The sequence below is a fragment of the Podarcis pityusensis genome, assembly GCF_964106645.2.
Source record: "Podarcis pityusensis genome assembly, chromosome: 7".
NCBI lineage: Eukaryota > Metazoa > Chordata > Lepidosauria > Squamata > Lacertidae > Podarcis > Podarcis pityusensis.
This window is the reverse complement of record NC_138031.1, coordinates 34,292,978-34,315,575: the sequence shown is the minus strand read 5'-3', so window position 1 is coordinate 34,315,575 and position 22,598 is coordinate 34,292,978. Positions and strand designations below refer to the sequence as shown.

Below are 22,598 nucleotides of genomic sequence, written 5' to 3'. Positions count from 1 at the left end.
GAAAAAGGGACTGCCTCCAAGTGTTGTATTTGTGGAATTTGCCATGTCCTGCTATTTCTAACCATTTCAATCAGGAAAACGTGAGTGTGGATGATCTGCCTTACTGACAGTTTCTTTCTGATATCTATTGTGTGAATTATCTGCCTTACTGACAGCTTCTTTCTGATATCTATTTTGTTAATCTTTGCATTCTAAAATTTGACTTGGGGTTCACAACAGAGGAAGGGGAGCGAAATGGAAGCAACGGTAAACAGGGGAAGAATATGTATTTAATTCATTATATGCAAAATTCAGAGAAGTGCAAATGTTGAAGGCTGCCCATACTTTGTTTCACGTATGGTTTTGAAAAGTGAGAATTAGGTAAATTTGCCCTTAAATGCTAACTAAATCCATTTACTCTCCAATCCCTGGATGTGAAATGCATTTTGAAGGGATGCAAAGAGAAATTTTGTGAGGAGACTGGAAGAATTATAGAGGGGAGTTCTTAAGATTAAGTAATTGTGGGTACAACGTTTTCTTCAGAAAGGCTCAGAATGCTGTGAATGTTTTTTGTCACACATCTGGTATCTAGGAGAGTGCCGCATTCGCTGTGCCACAGCTGCCAAATTGCCTTTCTGTGCCTCTGATTTCCTGTTCTTTAATGGCAGATCCTATATCAGCAACACTCTGTCACTTTGGGGGCTTTTTGCCATGAAAAATAATATACAGGCAGGCAAAATATATGAAGCTTTGGTAAGGTTTTGATGGGGGAAAGTTATGCACATGTTTGGATTTTGTATTCAAATGATGACAGTCTGCTCAAGCCAAGTGCTAATGAAACAAATTGCAGATGTTGAGTCATTGCTATTTATGTTAAAATAAATAAACGGAATTGCCATTTAATAAAAGAAATGTTGTCAAAATCTTCCACTTGGTATTTACTTGAAGACTGTAAGTTGTTATGCCCAGTCAGTATACACATCAGCTCTTTGGGGCCTTCACATCTCTTTTTCTGTGATTTGCTTTTTTGGTGTACTACCCTCCCCCAGCATGCACTTTAGTATTATTTTTTACATTTACATTTTATTTAATTTTGCTGTGTCCTCAGTGTCTGACACCTTGGGTGCTCTCTAGCCTGTCCTGCTGCACATTTTAGTGCTGGTTTGCACAGGACCATTCATGTTGATGTTGGATTCTGGAATGGATGTCTAGATATGATTTATCTATTCATTTCATGGCAATAGCAGAAAGCTAAATATAAATGTGTTTTTTAAAAGAGTGCAATGAATGTTAAATGGGATATTTACAAGGTGAAAAAGAACACGTATTTTAGGGGCTGGTTCCCCCTCCCCTTCTTTCACTCAATGCTGTCTGTCACATTTTAAGAGTTTAAACAAATGCCCCTATTCACATCTGGTCCCTATAGGCTCAAGGGCTGGTTCTGTAACCTGGTGGAGAAAATGGGCTATATCATGCTTTGAAATGCTTATATCAGACTTGACATAAAGTTAAAGTGTTTTGGCACAGTCTGTGATTTCTTTATTGGCATATGGGTCAATCAGGTTTTGTTTTAATTCAATAAAAGTGCAGTTTTACCCAGTTGTTACACAGAGTGCTGGTGGTTACTCTCAGGTTTTTGCACTTCTGTTGCAAAGGTATCACCTTTTTTCAGCAGAAAATGAATTGGGTCAGATTCCGGATTTTGGGTGGCCCTGGGCAGGCTCCCTTACACTGCCCCTACCCAAAACAGCACTTCTTCAGCGGCCAGCCTTCCCTTTGCTTGTGAGAGGGGTTACTTGGTGATGTTGTAATGGGTTGGGACCTAAGCAGCTGCTTGACCATCACACTCCTAACACCATGACTGAGTAAGCCTGTGTGCAAGTTAACCAGGAAGGGGGGGGGGAGTCTGTGCTGCTGCTCCAAAACCCAAGTAGCGATTGGTGTTGGTGTGTCCTGCTGGGGTACATGGCTATTGGAAAATGTCCCACCATGCTGGATGCTGATACTGGGCTAGGAATTAACTGTATTTTGTACCAGGGAAAATGCAATGTCTTGTCCATTCCTGCTGTGAATGTTGTGTGGAACGTGATTTTTAAGAGTTGTTTAGAGAACCTGCTCAGGGATCTACAGTTCTCAGAGTGGTTTAGCAGTTAACCTCTCTTCCCAAGGAAATCTGGTGGAGATTGTAGCTTTCTGAGGAGGAATAGGGGTATCCTGACAATTCTTAGCACAAATCCCCTGATTCTTTGGGAGAAGTCATGGCTATTTAAAGTGGTATGATACTGTTTTAATTGTATAGTGCAGATTGAGGGTTTGTTTGTTTGTTTGTTTGTTTGTTTGTTTGTTTGTATGACATTTATATCCTGCTTGTTCTTCAAGGAACTCAAAGCCAGGACTGGTTCTGTCAGGCAGAGTAAAGCAAGTGGCTCAGGCGGCAGATGTGAGGAGATGGCAGCAATCACTACCATTTAAAGCTAACTAGCTCTGTACCTCCAAAGCTAGTCAGCTACCCTCAAGTACAGTGGAGGTTGCTGTTCCATCACCAATATTTAAGTAATACAGTAGACTCACAACTTGGGCATATGTAACTTGTGCACATTCAGCTTTGCACGCTTGGCCAAAAGAGAAGTAAAGAAAGGGGATGGCATCTGGGGGAAAACTTTGGCAATCCCAACCGCCGCTGCGACCAATTTGGTTGACTATGCACAATTTTGGCTATGTGCTCTCCCTGGAATGTGAACCCCACGTAAGTTGCGGCTCTACTGTATTCAAATTCCAATGTGGTTGGATTCTGTAAGTGGAATGGGTGTAGGTGGGTGTACATCATGTCCTTTGTCTCAGGTAGCAAAAGTATCAAGGCAGACTTGGTCAAAGCAACATAAAATTACAATAAAAAACACCTAAAATGTTTTAATCAATGTATGGCACCCTAACGAACATTCTGTGCCTGCTTTCAGATTCACCTGATTGTAGGAGCTCTAATCATGTACACATGCCAGATTATGAGCAAAGCATTACCAACCTATGATGGTATATTAGCTAGTGGCCAATTCAGAAAGTGCAACAAAGCATTTTACAGGGTTCTGAAAAGACTGTCATTGTGTACCTCAAGGAATCAAGGCAGAGCTTTTGTCGGTCCACTTTTACAAAGACCATAGAATCGCAGAGTTGAAAAGAACTCTGACGGTCATCTGGTTCTGCCCTCTGCTATGCAGGAATCTTTGCCCAACATGGGACAAACTGCTCAAGTTAGTTTCTGGTTATTAAAAAGATTAAGGGTGATCTCATGGGCCCCAGGAACATCAAAATGAGAAGAGCATATACTTTATAGATACATATTCAAGTTCACTCATTAAGAGTCTCTCTCTCTCCCCCCCCCCCCTCTCTCTCTCTCTCTCTCACACACACACACGGTTCCTTATTCAGGCACTGACCCAGACATACACCTGCTTAGCTTCAGCAAGTTGGTAGTATCATGTACCTGCCAACCATACCCTAATACCACTACTAGAGGAAATATGAACCAGAACCCCACACCTCCCACTGAGGGACAGCAGCATATTTATAATGGGCATACGTCTGTAGAAAATAGCACTACTTCATAGCAATATCCCATACTCAGACATAAGGCCATAGTCAGCATAAATGGAACCAAGCCTCATGGTATGAGTGATTTAGCTTCATCAGAAGACAAATCAGTGGGTGGCTCACATATATGCCTCAATCTGGAATTGAATTCACAGAAAGAAGGCATTTTCTATGAACGTGGACTTACACTGGCCTGGTTTGCATCTCATGGGAAGCCAGACTGTGAATGAGGCCACTGTGAAATCGCAAGAAATGTGTTTTGCTTTCTATACGATCAGAAATGGACAAAGATCTGAGATGGGGTTTTGGCTGCAAGACCTTATTAAAGGGTGGGGATGGAAAATGTCGTGAGGGTAGTTCAAGGTTAAGCTTTCTTGTACTGATGTAATAATGTTGCCTTTACACTAAATTGCCTCTTGGGGATCCAGCAACACAGTAATAGCCCTTTCACTGCACGTGCAGGTTGTTCTAAATGTGTGTAAAAAATTTCATGGCTATTTTTCAGTGATCAGACCTCAGCAATGTTTGCTTTGTGGGCTATAGTTTTCAGATAGACTTCAGTTTTGGGGCCGTTTTACTATTTAAAATTGGGTTATTTATTTTAGCATAGGGTTTATTGCACATTATATAGTTACATTGTAACTACATGACCCAAGGCACCTAGGGAAAGGTTTATTATTATTTTTAAAGAAAGTTGGATTGGACTGAAACTTGGCATGAATCATATCAGAGAAGCACATGAATATAAATTTGTCCCATGTGCCCAAAGAAGCACATCTGGTAAGGGATCCTAAATAAATACCTGAATGAAGCATGGGTTTAACCGATATTAGCAAAGAATGAAATCACAGGTTTTGTAAGAAGAAACAAGCTCCGTGAAGGAAATCAAAAGTTTGTTTTAGGATTTTAAGCGTAATATACCACAAGTTTGTTTGAAAGATGATGGAAAGCAGAGTATACAATGCCAAATAACAAGTTAGCGAATCGTTGGCACAGATGCGTGAGTTATTCAAGGATATAAATATGGAACAGCTCGATGTTCTAGTTGGAGCTGTGTGTAAATGGCATCTCAGAATTCCTCAGCCTATCTGTCAGCAGAGAAATGGGGGGACTGAGGAACCAGTTCACCAAATTTCTCCATAGAGGACATACTATCTATTACTTAGGGACGAGACTTGCCATTAGAAGTGGCAGTACCATAACCTCTTTCTTTTTTTTTCTGTGGTTTCCGCTCCACTCCCACCATGAAAATTTTATTTTCCACGTGATATTTGAGAGAATCTATTTTATAATTGTTGATGCATGGAAGGATGCTCATAAAATTGATTCTCTTCTCAGATTTGAGCTTCAAGTGTTTTATTTTCTATTAGGAATTATCATTTTAATGAAGTCTTGGTGCTACTAATTCATCACCCCAATGGCATTTGATTCTCACTTTAATTCTGATGTAGTTCAGGGCAGGCGGCTTATGTTATTGGTTCAGCTCCCAGGGACAATTGATGCTGGCATAATTGCATAATTTAAGATGCTGCATAATTTGGCAACTTCAAATGGTTCAATTCTATAGATATTACCAGATCGCATTGGAACCTTATCATAGGGAACCTTCCATGGAACTCAGGCAATGTGTGAATCAGGCTCTTTTTATTGAACACATCCTGAAGACCCAATGAAATTGTTTCTCCTGACAGTCTTACCTTGTGACAATTCTTTCAGGGCAGAGGTCTACAGTACAAAAAATATGAAGGAAAAGTTACCTGAATGTGTCTTTTCTCCATCCAAAAGTAATGTTGAAAGAAGATCAGAGAGAAGCAACTTCATCTACTGTCTCTGTCATAATACTCTTCCTATGTAATATTATTGGTCAAGTTAAGTGAACTATAGTGAATTGTGGCCTTCATTGCATGCACAGAACTGAATCACTGAAGCAAAGTGGCCAAGGTAATAATATTGAGGATATGTCAGGTCGCAATTTCATGCCTGAATATTGTTGCAAATCCTAGGGAATGTGCCATCATGACAAGATAGTTCACAGTAAATCCAAATGTATTTCATGGGGGCAGTACATTTATTTGTTCATAGGCCACCTTTATCTCCCAAAGATCTCAAGGTGGGGTACATGGTTTTCCTCCTCCCCATTTCATCCTCACAACAGCCCTGTGAGGTAAGTTAGGCTAAGAGGGTAGACCTGTTGAAAGTAATAGGCCCAACTTAGTCATGGTCATTAATTTCAATGGGTCTGTTCTGAGTAAAGGGACGCAGGTGGTGCTGTGGGTTAAACTACAGAGCCTAGGACTTGCTGATCAGAAGATCAGTGGTTCGAATCCCCGTGACGGGGTGAGCTCCCGTTGCTCGGTCCCTGCTCCTGCCAACCTAGCAGTTCGAAAGCACGTCAAAGTGCAAGTAGATAAACAGGTACCGCTCTGGCGGGAAGGTAAACGGTGTTTCCGTGCGCTGCTCTGGTTCGCCAGAAGCGGCTTAGTCATGCTGGCCACATGACCCGGAAGCTGTACGCCGGCTCCCTCGACCAATAAAGCGAGACGAGCGCCGCAACCCCAGAGTCTGTCACGAATGGACCTAATGGTCAGGGGTCCCTTTACCTTTTATTCTGAGTAAAGCTTAGTTGAATACCACCCTGTGGCCATATGTGTGCAGCCCCAGTTTGTGTGTTTGGCTCTTCATCCAGCTTGTACAAGCCTGGTAAGAAAAGCATATTTAGGACACTTTCCATACTTTTGCACAGCACTGCCTTTCTGTATAAACTGTCTTCCTAGGCTGCACAGTTTGCCTCTCAAATATGAAGGTTTTTGTTTTTGTTTCCATTGAATCTTTAGAGATAGCAAAACATTTAACATGTGTTTGGGGGGGCAGGGGAAGAGAAGGCTTGGGAGAGCTGGTAAATAGCACTTCGTACATCCAGATGCTTGGGTGTGGAGAGGCAATTAGAAGATGAGCGGAGTCTCCAGAGGTTTTGAAGTAAACATTCTAAGAACATTCAAAGATGGAAAAATAGCTGCTTCCTCCCAATGCAAGAGGAAGCATTAATATCCTGCCTATCGGGGGAAATGTCTAATTTTATTTTGAACATATTTTGTAAATTAGAAAATTAGCAAGTTAAATTTAGTGGTTGTTGAAATAGCTGTCAGGTTAATACATTTGGGGGGGCGAGACCAGAAGTGGAAACCTTTTATGATGCTACTTGATTTCCTAAGCTGAACTCACCTCGGGAGACAATGGAAGAGTGTGCCTTTGGTGGTAAAGTCAAACCATTGGAGAGTTACAGCACCTGTTGTGGCTGTAGAGACCGATACAGGATAGACATGTTTAGTTGCAGTTCAGGCAGATGAAGGCATCTGGTTTTGCTGCTACAGGTACGCCACAGTGCTGCTTCTCTCTGCCCTCTTCCCAGTGGCCATTCTTCCTTGGTCACTGCTATGAATACACAACCTGTCTCCAGACATAAAGGACATACAGTCCAGGTTTTTAAAGTGTGTCTGCATGGGTTGGGATTGGATATTGAAAATATTAAGAATTGTCCATTTATCCTTTTTATGTTCTCTCAGAATTTTGGATATATTTTAAATTTCCTGCTTACTGTTGAACTGTCGGCGTTATATAATTATTATTATATGTTATGGCATTATGGTAACCGTCTGTGATGGGACGATGAGCTGCTTGTGTGTAAAATCCAAGTCTCTCAGAGTTTGGTCAAGTTTGCAAACCTCTGTCTGTAACGGAGCCCCTTAAACATGGCTCCGTCAGTCGCTGGCAGATTCCGACAGTGGTTGCTTTCGAAATCGCTTCCAACATAAAAGCTCCTTAACGGAAACACGTCTTCTGGACTCTCTGCGTGACAGTTTCCGGCGAGGAGTGGGTGTCCCTACAGGAGGTCCTGAAACCTCCCCACTGTTTTCGCTGGAAGTGTCTCTGAGCCATCCCTCCAGCTCCCTTTCCCTCAGCTCAGCTCCTCTCCCCCTACTGGTTCCCTCTTCAGCTGCTGAGTCTCTCCCAACCTGTGTGAGCCCTTTCACTTCCCTTCCTTCCGATGGCAGTTCCCTGACATCCACCTCCCCTCCAGGGCCCCCTTCATCCCCTCTCGCCCCCTCCTCTACGGGCGGTGAGGAGGCAAAACCCCGGAATGAACTTCCTTCATCTTCCGATGTCCCGAACACTTCTCTCCACCTGTTGCGGTTCCTGGTCTCGAAGTACTCCTCCTCCTCAGAGTCCATCTCCCCTTCCCCTTCCGAGTCCGAGAATCCTTCCAACTCCTCCTCCTCATCGGTGGTCCCAAAGTATTCCCTCCGGAACCTCTCCACAGGCTGAGGTTTCCTTGGGAACCTTTGATGGAACGTTTCTATCAATACCTCGTCATTGATATCTTCTGCCATTACCCAAGTGTTTTCTGACTCCGGTTCTCCTTCCCACGCTACCAAATACTCCACCTGATCCCCCTTCCACCTGGCGTCGAGGATTTCTGCCACATGGCTGCTGCATTCCCTTTCTTCTATGACCGGTCCCCGAGTGGCCATCCCTTCTCGTCCCCCCTCATACGGTGACAGTAACGACCTGTGAAATACTGGGTGCAGTTTCATGTGGTTGGGTAACCGGAGCCTGAAAGCCACTGGGTTGACCTGTTGAATGACCTCAAAGGGACCCAATCTCCTGGGTCTTAATTTCTTACAACCTCCTTTGAACGGCAACCCTTGGGTTGACAGCCACACCCTATCTCCCACCCTTATGGTTTCACCTTCCCTTCGGTTCTTGTCTGCCTGCCTCTTGTATTCTTCCTTCGCCCTTTCTAAGTTGAGTTGGAGCTGACGATGGATTGCTTCCATTTCTTCTACAAAATGCTCGGCTGCCGGGACGCTCCATCTCTCCCCTTCTCCCCCTGGGAAAGCCCTGGGATGACACCCATAATTAGCCAAGAAGGGGCTCATCCCTGTGGACACATTCTCGGCATTGTTGTAGGCAAATTCCGCCAGCGCCAACTTTTCTACCCAGTCATTCTCTCTGTCATTGACATAACACCTCAGGTATTGCTGGAGGACACCGTTTGCTCTTTCCGCCTGCCCGTTGGTTTCAGGGTGCCGGGCAGTCGAAAAGTTGACCTCCACCTGCAGTAAGCTCATGAGCTTCCTCCAGAACCTGGAAGTAAATTGTTTTCCTCGGTCTGAGACCACCCTCAATGGCACCCCGTGCAACCTAAAAATGTGTTCTACAAATAACTTCGCTGTCTCTTCCGCCGTGACTGCATGCGAGCAGGCTACAAAGTGGCACATCTTTGTTAGTAGGTCTACCACCACCATGATGGTTGTTTTCCCCTTGGACTTCGGCAGATCAGTCATAAAATCTATCGACACTGCCTCCCAAGGTCGTTCTGGGGTTGGTAAGGGTTCTAATAGCCCCGCCGGTGCCCGCCTCTCCCCTTTGGCTCGCTGGCATTGCTCACACCCTCTTACATACTCCCGTACATCTTCCCTCACCTTAGGCCACCAAAATTCCCTGGTGACCAACCACATGGTTTTGTGTTGTCCAAAATGCCCCGCCGTGGGGCTGTCGTGCAACTGCTTGAGTACCCTCCCCCTTAAGTCTCCTTCAGGGATATACAGTGCCCCTTTGTAATACAAAGCTCCATTTCTTTCCTCGAAACCCCCTGGTTCCTCTCCCTCACCCCTAAGACCTCTGAGCTTATTCTGGGCGTATTCATCATTCTCTGTTTCCTCTACCAGTTCTCTTTGTCCCACCAATGCGGCCCCACACACCCAGCGGTCCTCTGGGATGACATGTCTCTCTTCGGGTGCTCCCTCCCCCTCCAAATATTCAGGTTTGCGTGAGAGAGCGTCCGCCCTAATGTTCTCTGGGCCTGGCACGTAACAAATCTCAAAGTTAAATTTGGAGAACTCCTGGGCCCATCTCACTTGCCGTTGGTTGAGCACTCGTGCCGTCCTCCAATACTCTAGGTTCTTGTGGTCAGTGCACACTTGCACCTTATGTTGTGCGCCAATTAGCAGGTGCCTCCATCTCCGGAACGCCTCATGAATGGCTAGTAGTTCTCGGTCATACACCGTGTAGTTCCTCTCGGATTTGTTCAGCTTTCGCGAAAAAAAGGCACACGGTCTCCACTCTGACTCCTCCTTCCCTGGCTGCAGAAGCACCGCCCCAATCGCTCTGTCTGATGCGTCAGTTTCCACTCTCATCGGTTTTTGTAAATCCACATGCAGGAGTTGTTGTTCCGAGGCGAAGGCCCTTTTTAGTTCCTCAAATGCTCGCTCCGCCTCCTCAGTCCAAACGAACTTCTTCTTACTGCTGAGACAGTCCGTAATGGGCGCCGTCAGGTGGGCAAAGTTTCGGATGAACTTACGATAGAAGTTCCCAAATCCTAGGAACCTCTGCACATCCTTCCTTGTTTTGGGTGTTTTCCATTCCAGCACCGCCTGGACCTTGCCGGGATCCATGGCCAATCCCTTGTCTGACAGGTGATACCCCAGGAATTCCACCTCCTTGGTATGAAACTGACACTTCTCCAGTTTCACCCACAGCTGGTTGGCTTGCAGCCTGCTCAACACTTCTCTGACGTCTCTCACATGCTGCTCCTCATTCTCAGAATACACCAACACGTCGTCTAAGAAGGCCACACAATTCTTGTAAAGCAAAGGCCCCAGGACGTGGTTCATAAACGATTGAAAGCATGCGGAGCCTGCTTGTAGGCCGAAGGGCATAACTAAATATTCAAATGCCCCTAAAGGGGTGAACATGGTGGTTTTCCATTCATCCCCCTTCCTTATTCGTATCAGGTTGTACGCCCCCCTTAGGTCCAGCTTTGTGAAAATCTTTCCCTTCCGCACCCTTGTCAAAATGTCGTCAATCCTGGGCATAGGGAAAGCCACTGGTTCTGACACTGTATTTAAGGCCCTGAAGTCACACACCAGCCTCGGCTTGTTCGTGTTTTTTTTATCCACAAAAAACACTGGGCTGCCCCCCACCGCCCTGGACTCTCTGATGAACCCTCTCTTCAGGTTCTTGTCAATGAACTCTCTTAGCTCCTGCATCTCTCTGTCTGACATGGCGTACAGCTTGCCTACAGGGAGCTGTGCCCCAGGGAGTAAATTGATTTGACAGTCAAAGGGTCTATGCGGAGGTAGTTGGTCAGCTTCCCTTTCGCTGAAGACGTCGCGGAGATCTGCGTATTGTCGTGGTACCTTCACGTTCTCCGTTACTTCAGTCCCTGCTAGGGTGGCTTGGGCCCCTGCCAAACCCTTTCCCTCTTTGCAGTGTTCTAAGCAATGTGCTGAACCAAAAGAAACCACTCTCTGATGCCAGCCCACCAGCGGATCATGTAACGCTAGCCAGCTCATCCCCAATATAATGGGAGCTCCTCCCAAGGTGGCCACATTAAACGCTATCAGTTCGGTGTGCCTTGCCACCTTCATTATCATTGGGACGGTCTGCAAGCTGACTTCTCCTCCCAACAGCTCCCTGCCATCGATCGTGGTCACCTGCAGGGGGTTGCTTAAAGGGATCGTCTGTATCTGGTGTTCAGCTGCAAACTCTTTGCTCATGAAATTGCAGGAGCTGCCTGAGTCCAACAGCGCCTTTATCTTTAGAGGGTGTCCGTTTGGCAGCTCTAGCGCCACTTCTATCACTAGGGCGGGTTTAGGAGGTTCTGGCGTGGGCACTTTCACTGCTCTTTGGCCTGGCTGCTGTGCCCCGACGGTGGCAGCCAGGCGTTGGCTTTTACTTGCTCCGGTATTTCTTCCTCTCTTCCCTCCACAGCTCCTACCATCCCTTGCCATTCCTTCCTCTGGGGGCAGACTCTGGCAAAGTGACCTGGCTGTTGGCAGAGATAGCATTTCCGGGCGCCTTTTCCCTCCTTCTTTCCCCCCTCACTGGGCTTTGAAACTGCGCGCGCGCGCGCGCTGTTCCGATTTCCATCGGCTCTGCCGGCGGGAAAGTTGGCTCTGGAATGTCTGGAATGCGGAACTCCTTCCAACGTTCCCCCTTCCCTTCCCGCCTCTCCAATGCTCTCGCCTCCTGGCGCGCTCCTATGGTCAGCGCTGATTTGGTCAGCTGGTCCATAGACTCCGCCCTGGGCGCCCGGGAAAGTTCGTCTTTCACAGCCGAAGAAAGCCCTTCTTCAAAGAGCATTTGAATGGGTTCCGCCGATAGATCCCACCCCAATTTATGGATCAACATGGTGAACTCAGTCCAGTACTCACGGACAGATCGGCTCCCCTGTTTGCAAGCCATTAACTGTCTGCGCACCACTCCCTGTTCAATATCGCTGGAAAACATCAGATCCATGGCGCGAAAGAACTTCATCGTGTCCTTTAGGACGTCACTATTCGCTGCCATCAGGGGTCTAACCCAGTCTCTCGCCCCCTTTTCAAGATGCCCAATCACGAAAGCCACTCGTGATTCCTCGTCAGGGAATTCATCAAACTGCAGATTGAGGGCATATTGCATCTCTGTCCGAAAGCCATGATAGTCTTTGGGCTCCCCCCCAAACTTCTGCACCAATCCTGGTACCTTTCTGGCGAGCTGGGTGTCTTTCCCCTTTTTGTCTGCATCCTGAGCCCTCCTCTCCTCAAGCCTCGCCGTCTGCAGCGCTAGCTGGACCTCCAACACCCGGTACCTTTCTTCCAGGCTTGGACCCGCTCCAGCTCCTGCTTCTCCGGTTCCGGCTGGGTTGCTCATGATGCCTTCTCCTGCACAAGCTGCTCACGGAGACTGTCGGAATGCTGTGATGGGACGATGAGCTGCTTGTGTGTAAAATCCAAGTCCCTCAGAGTTTGGTCAAGTTTGCAAACCTCTGTCTGTAACGGAGCCCCTTAAACATGGCTCCGTCAGTCGCTGGCAGATTCCGACAGTGGTTGCTTTCGAAATCGCTTCCAACATAAAAGCTCCTTAACGGAAACACGTCTTCTGGACTCTCTGCGTGACAGTTTCCGGCGAGGAGTGGGTGTCCCTACAGGAGGTCCTGAAACCTCCCCACTGTTTTCGCTGGAAGTGTCTCTGAGCCATCCCTCCAGCTCCCTTTCCCTCAGCTCAGCTCCTCTCCCCCTACTGGTTCCCTCTTCAGCTGCTGAGTCTCTCCCAACCTGTGTGAGCCCTTTCACTTCCCTTCCTTCCGATGGCAGTTCCCTGACACCGTCCTATTAAATTTAAACTATATTTTCCATGAACTTTTTAGCAGAGATTCATCTGTGGAAATCTGTGGAGATTCATCTGTGGAAAAATCCCATGATTACTGATTTGGTGACACAAAGTCTTGACTGAACCAAAAATTCCTTTTTCTTCAGGCGCTCAAAGTCTTAAAATGTCCTCAACACCTATCGCCAGGATAGCCAATGGGGTCGCGCTTCATATATTTTGGGGCTACAGCTGTCAGGGACTGGTTGGACGATGAGTGGTGGGAGGTGCCAGCCAGGGAACCCCCAAGAGAAATCCCAGAGGAGGAAGTCTCTTAGTCCAGGGATTGGTGGTGGGGCACAAAGGAGAGGTCATGGGGGGAAGATTGGGAGGAGGTGCTAGATACTGAAGGAACAACAGGGTTTAGTGAGCAGGAAGAACCTGTGACAGGTAGCAATTCAGACTCCGAGGCTGAAGCAGAGGAGAAGGGTCAAGAGACTACTGAAGAATCCCTGGAAGAATCTCTGGCTGCGACAAGCTCCCCTCACCCCTGGTCTCCCACAACATGCAGGATAGTGAGGAGAGCCAAACGGAGGCCAGAGGTGTGAAGACATGGTTTGAGGCTACTTGGGAAACATCCAGGAGAGGAGGAGCCTTAGAAGGGGTGGAAGGCCCTCAGTCCTGGCTACTGATCTATGGGGCATTACCTGCTGGAAAGTGTTGCTGAGTTGCATGCCATTTCCTTGAATAAAGAATGAACTTCACTGACAACTGACTCTGCTTCTTCGTACCCCCTGCATGCTGGCTGGGACAAATGGAAGTTGTAATTCAACTACCTCTGGAGCACACCATGTCGGCTACCCCAACCTATATCAAAGAACCTCACTGAACAATAATTATGAACTTTTTATGTGTGAACAATATGAGAAAGAAAGACCGTGCCTTTCCTCCTCATGCCTAACACCCCATGCCTAGTGAATTTGCTGACAATCCAATTTAAAATCAAACCTTTCAGCAATATTAGACCAATAAATGAAATATTAGATCACTTCCTGTTACACTAGGCAGCAGTCTTTCCCAGAGAAGAAAATATTTATATTTCTAGTGGAGGGGGAGTTTACAATGTTCTCATTTAGTTTCATAGTAGTACAAAGAACTCCAGACGGACAGATGAGCCCCTGAAATAGCAGCTGCCCACCTACCTTCAGTCATAAACCGAGAAAGCACACACATTAAAAATGCCATCACCTTGCTTTACTTGCCTGACCTGTGAAATTTGTGATTATGTTTAAGCCAGATCAGCCAAACTGGATGATGTCACTCCTCAGAAGGTGAAAACCTAGTGGAATGGCTTCAGAAATCTTTATGACTCTCTTCTAGTCAAGGGTTTTACAGAGTTGTTTCTAGTACTTGACAATAATGAGAGGGTCTGGTGTATACTGCAGTTTGGTAGTATATGCAAAACAACTAGGTCTTACAAGTCCTCATTACAATAATGAAGAGCACAGGTGGGGAACCTGTATCCTTCACATTCCCATTAGCCTCAGCCAACAAGATCAACAGTAAGGGATGATGATGGGAGTTGTAGTGAAACAACATCTGATGCACCACAGGTTCCCATTCCTGAGTTAGAGCAATAGACAGTGGTATCTCGGGTTAAGTACTTAATTCGTTCCGGAGGTCCGTTCTTAACCTAAAACTGTTCTTAACCTGAAGCACCACTTTAGCTAATGGGGCCTCCTGGAGCACGATTTCTGTTCTCATCCTGAAGCAAAGTTCTTAACCCGAGGTACTATTTCTGGGTTAGCAGAGTCTGTAACCTGAAGCGTATGTAACCCGAGGTACCACTGTATTTAGAAAACAAAAATAAATTCTAGTTTGTTATTTTTTCTGTACAGTGATAACTCGGGTTACATACGCTTCAGGTTACACACGCTTCAGGTTACAGACTCCGCTAACCCTGAAATATTACCTCAGGTTAAGAACTTTGCTTCAGGATGAGAACAGAAATCGTGCTCCGGTGGCGTGGCGGCAGCAGGAGACCCCATTAGCTAAAGTGGTGCTTCAGGTTAAGAACAGTTTCAGGTTGAGAACGGACCTCCAGAACGAATTCAGTACTTAACCCGAGGTACCACTGTACTCACTTGGCATTCACTGAAGCAATATATATGTACCGGTATATATCAGGGTTTTTTCTGTGTTTCAGTACCCAAGGAGGAAACTTCTTGGAGGGCCGATTCTGATGTGCTTATTCTGTGCTCACACTGGTCTTTGGAAACTGTCCCATGAGCTAGTGGTGGATGATGGTTGGGTAAGATGCAACACCCATGTGGTGGCAGATTGTTAAAGACTCTCTTCCCTCATCCATGATCCCAATTTGAACTGAGGGGAAATCACCAGGCAATTGGCACTGTACTGTGTTTATGTTGCATGGAGCTACCACAGTGCTGGTTGTGACATGAATCACTCCGTGATAACAAGCAAGATCCATTTCCAGCGAAAGAGGGCCCATAGAACAAAGCAGAAAATGTGACATTGAATCATCACCGCCAGAACAGCTTTGTGAATGCTTCTCCAATTCCATCAAACAAGCTCCACTGAACTGCCCCAGGAGCAGTGTTGAAGCTTGTGGAACTATATTGAAGAGGCAACTTACAACACAGCTATGTCCTCCTTTGACAAAAGAGAGCAACAGATTCCAAATTGATATGAGGCCGGCATAAAGGGTGTGGAGCATGTTATCTCAGCAAAGCACAAAGCTCTTGTGAGCTACAAGTGTGCACCTTGTGAAAAGACACTTACTGCACTGAGAAAGGCAAGGAGTGATGCCCAGTGGATTGCCAAACGATGTGCCAATGACTGCTTGCTAAAGCTGTGTCAGAGCATTCAGCTCGCTGCAATACTAACCAACCAAGATGAAGGTCTACTAGACTTGTGCGTTGAGCATGCTGCTTTATGGAAGCGAGTCATGGCAACTGAAAACCACCAGGAGTGATGTTTCAATACCTTCCATACGTGTTGTGTCAGGGAGATTTTGGACATCACATGACAGGACAGAGTCTGAAACAAATATGTGCTCTTCCACGCTCACATTCCCAGTAAGTTCACACTCCTGTCTTAATGAAGTCCACGCTGGCTTGGTCATGTGTACAGAATGGAAGGTAGCAGGATCCCCATCCATGGGGCTTCAGGCACTAGGCTCGTTGACAGACCAACTTTGCATTGCAAAAGTGACACGCAGGCTGGCAACATGAACTCTGCCCTGTGAGAATCCCTTGCAGACGACTGCAGTGCCTGGAGACAGTCAGGTTGTGTATCCACAGCAGTAAGCAGAAGATAAATGACTGCTGGAAGGAGAGCAGAAAGAAGAAATGCCATGGTGCAGCTGTAGCAGCACAACTGGATGCCTTCATCTGCTCCAGCTGGAACAAAACATGTCTCTCCCATAGGTCTCTATAGCCACAGTAACTGTAACTCTCCAGCAGTTTGACTTCACTCCCAAAGGTGCTCTCCTACATTGTCTCCCAAGGCAGACAGATGCTAACAACCCCAGGCAGCTGCTTGGACTCTTGACAGTACTTGCTCCTCCAGAGGAGAGAGAGAGCTGGGACTCCTGTCTCAGCACTGGAGCCAGTTGTGTTTGGGGCAAGGGAAGCTCTTCCATCTGCTCCAGTCTCCTCCTCCCATTCCACATCATCTCCTCCCAGAGTTTGACATCCCAAGCCTGAGCCCAAAGGCACCATGGGAGTCATGACAATTGTAGCCCGACACTATCTGAAGGGTCAAAGGTTTCTCACCACTGCATTAGACAGTGATTCATTTTTTAAAAATGCAAACTGCATTTAATATGCTTGGGGTGCTCAGCAAACTATATAAGAAGAAACCCTTCTGTGCCTATGCATAAATCCTAAGAACTTCTTTATATTAGTAAGATTTACATTGCATCTTAAGCCATATTTGAGCAAACTTGTTCACTTGTCTTACTGACACCACTTTTTATGCTCTGATTCTAAACTCATCATAACCTGGATTACATGTATTAATCTGTTAATTAGTACTTCTGCTTCACCACAGAATTTCTTTTATTAAATCCTCTCCAGCTTTCCAGTAGAATAGTTCTTTTTGGATTTCAGTCATTTTCTTGTTGAATTTCAGGTCTCTCAATCTTCCAGAGCATCTTCTGGCAGCGTGCAGGGGGCTGCTAGGGGGGAAGAGAGCGAGCAGAGGCCCCATTGCGGGAACAGACATTGAGCCCACTTGTGCTAAATTGCATTTCAACCACTTCTGTAACTTTTATTTATTTCATTCCTCCCAAGAGTTTAAGTCACTTGTTACCTTCACAACACTCTAGTGAGGTAGTTTAGGATGAGATATAGTGACTGGCTCAAGCTCAAACATGGTGCTTCATGGCTGAGTGGGGATTTGTCAGGGAGCTGACAAGGAGAATTGGTCATTCGCTGAGCAGAGAAAGAAAGTGAAGCACTTGGTTTTAATAAGGAAGCCGAACAAAGAACACAAGGAGACTTCTAAGGGTTGCTCCTGTCTAGATGAAGCCCAGACTGACTAGTAACTCTCCTTTCACTTCCTATTCCTCTGTGTCAGGCTCCTCCCTCCATCTATGGTGAGTTCCAAGGGACCCTCTCTGTGTCCGCCTGGTTCTTCACTCGGCAACATGCAACAGACGCCTCGTTCTAAGGGGGAGGGCTTACATGCTGTCAGCCGAGAAGCTGTCATAGGGGCTTTGTGGTAGAACTGCCAAGTCTCATTCCTGTCCCTGCCCTGTGCTGGGGTACCTGCCTGTTTCCTCCTCTTCATCATCCTTCAAGCTCCCTGCCTCCAGTACTTCCCAGCTCATCCTCTCCTCTGGGCTGTGGCCGGTTTCCCACTACCAGGATCTGGGATCCAAATCCTTTCCCTGGGGGGTTCTTTGTCAGGTGGCTTCCACCACTCCTCCTCATCCAGCCAGTACTCTAACCACTATACACTGTCAGTGTTTGAAAAAGAAAAGGTTCTGACCTCCTTTGCCTGGTCCTCGGACCCTAGTTGGCACAAAGAGTAATTGAGAAAGAGTACTTTGCAGAATGCTGCTTTTATTCTTAAAAAAAAAGTCTTCTCCAACCACGACCGGCAGCTTTTACACACACCAAACTCAGCCAACGTTCTACCATTCAACCAACCAACCAACCCAACCCCACACAATCAATGACCACTCTGTATATGCAGGCATATGTAGGTAAAAGGTTGCATGAGACATGCAGGCTTTGCCAATTCATTGTAGGCCGCTGACTCAGTTCCTTTTGTATTAAAGAAACAGCGGCCAATTTTTAGCTGTGACATACACCTTGCCCTACAGCCATGCTTTTTACAAGGTATCGTGATCTGTTTCACCTGCATTATTGAATGATGGAAAAGCTCTTGCACTAACAATGCAGTCATCTTGCTGGGAAAAAAAATCTGGCTCGCTAATATTCCTAAATAAGATAAAGAATTGGGATTTTTTAAAACAAAACAAAACCCAGTGCATATAAATATTATAAAATCCTACACACCAATTTGCAACGTTTACTTGAATTTTTAAAAAGTTATTCCTTTCATAGAAAGATCTGGAATTGGTGCTGTGCGGTCCGTAGTCTATTCCTATGCCTGCTCTCAAAACATAAGAATACTATTCTTAGGTTTACAGGGTGAACCTGAGTGTATGGTGGCTACAATCGCTGCAGAATGAACTTCTGCTGCTTGAGGAAATCCCAAGGGCTGCAGCAAGCTGTGCCGGCACGGTAACTGCTGCGCTCATGGAATTACTGACTCTGCCTTGGAAGCACTGAGAGCTGTCAGAGAGGCCAAGCAGTCAGTACTGCAGACCACCTTTTAGATGAGTGTTAATAAAAGCAGGAGGATAAGGAACACAGATCATTTAAGAAGAATGGAAAAAAACAAAAATGGCAGGAAGACAAGGAATGTATCCTTCCTGACCCAGCAGATTACTTTCAAATTTGCAACACTGAGGATTGAGTGGGAACTTTTTCTTTTGGGAGGGCTGTGGGGGGGGGGTGTGAAAGAGAGAGAGAATTACTGTTGCTGGATCAGGGCCTCTGTTTATAACTAATCTTCAGTATCCATGGGCTAAACCAAGAACTGGCTGACATTTTACAGTAAAATGGGACATCTTTTATCTCTGTGCTTTAATATTTTGGCTCAGATATTGGGAGGATTCCTCCAGGCCTGCTTTTCATCAAACTCTGTTTGGCAGGTAAGGGTTTTAAGGCTGCTGTTCTTTTTGTTTGCTCAAAACTGGGCATATCTTCAGAAAACACATTGTAATTTATTCTATTTAAAGAGCCTCACCGAGTGCAATGTTATGCCAGTTATTCCATGTGTGCATATGTACGTTGCCCCAGTTTCTATACTTTGGGCTCTTATAGAAATACTTTTTTTGGCATGATGTATTAGCAATAATGGGTTTAGAGTATTTCTCAAAAGGTCAATGGCTATTAGAACAGTGTAAGCAAGGCAACAATATGCTCATTATTTGGGTACAGCTAGCTCCTGTTGGGTAGCACGGATCGTATTAACAAGTAGTGTAACTGAAGCATGTAAGGATCATGATGTACCCAAGATTGGCTCCTCAGATGTGTAAGAATGATCAACAGTCCCCTCTAATTATTGAGGCATTTCATATGACAATCCATAAAGGAACTGCATTCAGTGCTATTAACGCTTGGCTCTGTGCATGGTTTTTATTCAAGACACTTCCATTCTTTATCGCCTTGCTTCATAACTGCTGTAGAATCTCCATTCTTTCTGAAAATTTCACTACTTTTGAACATAGGTTTTCTCATATATACTTGTACCTGCACAGAGGTCTTCCTGTTACATCACCAACATTTGAACACCTTGTCTGAAGTGAATCCATTTCTCAAGTCTCTCTAAAGGAAGACACCAACACATTGGCCAAAACATTAATATCCCCATCCTAAAATGGTTTGCATTACATTAAAAAAACTATTAGGATTGCAGCCAAAATATCTAAATCTGCAACCTGCAACCTATTTACTGCTATGTGGTCCCACTGACTTTGTTATTAAATAAGTGTGTTGCGGATTTCATCCTAAATTCATAGTAATAGTTAAATTAGCCATTCAGTTTTGGCAATAAAATGAACAAATGTCTTAATTCTCAGTAACCATTGCTCACTTTAGAAACAAATGTGTGCATGTGAAACTGTCTTATATGGAGTACACTATTCCATCTGTACTTCCACTACAGCACCTCTCCAGGACCTTTTCCATCACTCTGCCTGAGATGTTTTCATTAGAAATGCTATGGATTTAATGTTGGATTTTATGCATGCAATACATGAATCCATCCACTGAGCAGTGAGCCCCTCCTGCTCAGAATAAGGGGTAGCCAACATGGTGCCCTCCAGATGATGTTAGGCTCATCATCTTCAGCCAGCATGGCCAACATCAGGGATTATGGGAGCTTGTGCCCATAAATAAGTGGAAGGCACCACATTGGCTACCCCACTCTAAATACATAACATGATGGAGAATTAGCCAGACATAGGGTTTTACTTAAAATTGGTTTAATATGCATGTCAAACAACTGTTTTAGATTTGGTTGGTTATATTAATTGTTTGAAGGGGGGGGGGAAGTAATAGTCCAAAAATGCTTTTCTTCTATTTGTTTCAGGAAACTAGTTTACATCATAAAATTCCAGAAAGGTCAACAGATGATAACATAGATCAAACATTTTGTGACTAGTAACATTCCTAAAGTGAGAGTCAACAGAACACTTAATTTAATTATCGGAAGTAGCAAAATGTACTTCTGAAAGAATAATTCTATTGGGCAAGAAAAGTTGTCTCTATCCACCCACCCATCCGTCAAAAATAGACTCAGAATATAGGCCAGATGTTAGCATTTTGGTTTAGCCAGAAGAAGGTTTCCAGTAAAGAAGCTCACAGGCTAGTTCACAGGCCCATATGCGAGGTAGGAAAAGCACCTCTTAGTCTAGCAAATTTCAGGTCAAAGTAACCTGTGGTTTAGTAGTGCATGGTAGCCTTTCACAAAAACCTTAGGTGAGTGTTGGGGAGAAATGTCATCACATAGTAAACCTTATTTTCCTATGCTTCAACAAATTGTGAGAAGAATCAGATTCTATCCCCCAAATTATATTATTCTGTACGAAGTGGGGAAGCATATATTGTTTTCCTACAGAAGGTCCCAGGTTCACTCCTCAACATCCCCAGGTAGGACTAGAAAGGACTCCTGTCTGAAAGAGGACCACTGCCTGTTGCTGCAGGCAGTTCTAAACTAAGGCAATGTCTTATGTTCCTAAAAGTACACACAGTCTCTTTTCAATATATTTGATCTGATATAGTTTTGCCAGGTTGCAGAACTTTTCAGAAAGAATGAATGTGTCCTTCAGAAAAAGTTACTCACACATCTAGTGAATATATGCATCCACTTGTCATGCACAACCAGGCTGTCTGACCATGATTTCTGGCAGGATTATAATGATGATGATTATGATAATAATAATAATGATTTATTATTTATACCCCGCCCATCCAGCTGGACTTCCCCAGCCACTCTGGACAGCTCCCAACAGATTAAAAACTGAATAAAACATCAAATATTAAAAACTTCCCTCATTGCTAATGTGAAAACAGCCTACACATAAGCAGATATAAGATGTGTGCCCACAGGGCTCCTACACATAAGAGGGAAAGAACCCCAGTTAACTAGGGATCAACTCAATGGTGGCTGGTGCCAAGTGGGACTGGTAAGGTGGAAGGCAGAGGTGCTAACAACAGGTGGAATCAGACCTAATCACAGCTGGAGACACAGCCAATGACAGGCAGAGCCAACTGAATATAGTATTATCCATATCATCTTCCCTGCTGGGTTCCAAAAAAGCAGCACTAAGAATGAGTAGGGGGAAGGTGACAGCCTGTGCCCGCCATCGGGTTGGATGTAAGTAAGATGGCAGGCAGGTGGGGCTGGTTAAGGGCAATGCCTCCATTTGCCCTAACAAACCAGCCTCCTCTGGTTCTGTTCATGTGCACCAGCTCTACATACAGAGGCATTTGAATGTACGCTGGCCCCTTTCCAGCCACCCTTATTGCTATGGGGTGTGTGGCTAGCAAATATTATCCTGCTCCCATATCATGTACTCCCCGAACACATGGAGATGGATTTATGAAAGGGGCTATGGGGTTGCATCCAATGCTGTATGAGTGGAGTTGTGCTTGTGCGGTGCGGCGTTACCTTCCTTACCTCCCACCGTGCACCCCCAAAATCAGCTCTTGAGGTACCCCCATCCTTCTGGGGCTGCCAGAAGGGAAGAGGGGGGAAGAGAATTGTAAAGTGGAAGTCTGTTGTGCAGGCAGAAGAGCAGCATTGGATACAACCCCATGGTAAGAATGGAAATGCAGTTTAGCAGCTGGAGTAAATTAAAATGGACTTAATAAATTTCTGAGTTTACTCAAGTACGAGGTGATAATGAATGTGACAGACCAGGAGTGCCAACTTGGCCCTGCAACCGTGGGTGCATGGGGTGGTGGGTGCCATGTAGTGTGCATGGCCCTGGCACTGAAATTTGCTGGTGCCTGGCCCCTTCATGGGGAATTTTGTGGGTGCTCAAGCACTCAGGACCCCAGGGAGTTGGCACCTATGAGATAGACTTAGCAGGACAACAGATAGTGTTGATGAGATGGCACATGGTTGCTGATCAACTTGTGAAATCAAGAGCGTAATCAAAGCATTGTAGTCCTTTCAGAAAATTACACTGCCATGCTATCTGAGCACCCACTGGCAATGACGGAGAGCCCTTCTGCATACAGAGCTTGTATGAGAATATTGTGTGTGGAAAGTGTAGTTCTATACCCTGAGAACAT

The 22,598-nt window shown here is 45.4% G+C and overlaps 1 protein-coding gene across 1 annotated transcript in view; it reads right to left on the bottom strand.

Annotated features, from left to right (window-relative positions):
- CPA6 (carboxypeptidase A6) overlaps positions 1-10,397 on the bottom strand; it is a 396,768-nt gene extending 386,371 nt beyond the window's left edge. Inside the window, exon 1 of the mRNA XM_081013425.1 lies at positions 9,490-10,397. Within this exon, the coding sequence (XP_080869551.1) occupies positions 9,490-10,322 (833 nt within the window). The 5' untranslated portion in view covers positions 10,323-10,397. The remainder of the gene's footprint in view (positions 1-9,489) is intronic.
- Positions 10,398-22,598: the final 12,201 nt, after the last annotated feature.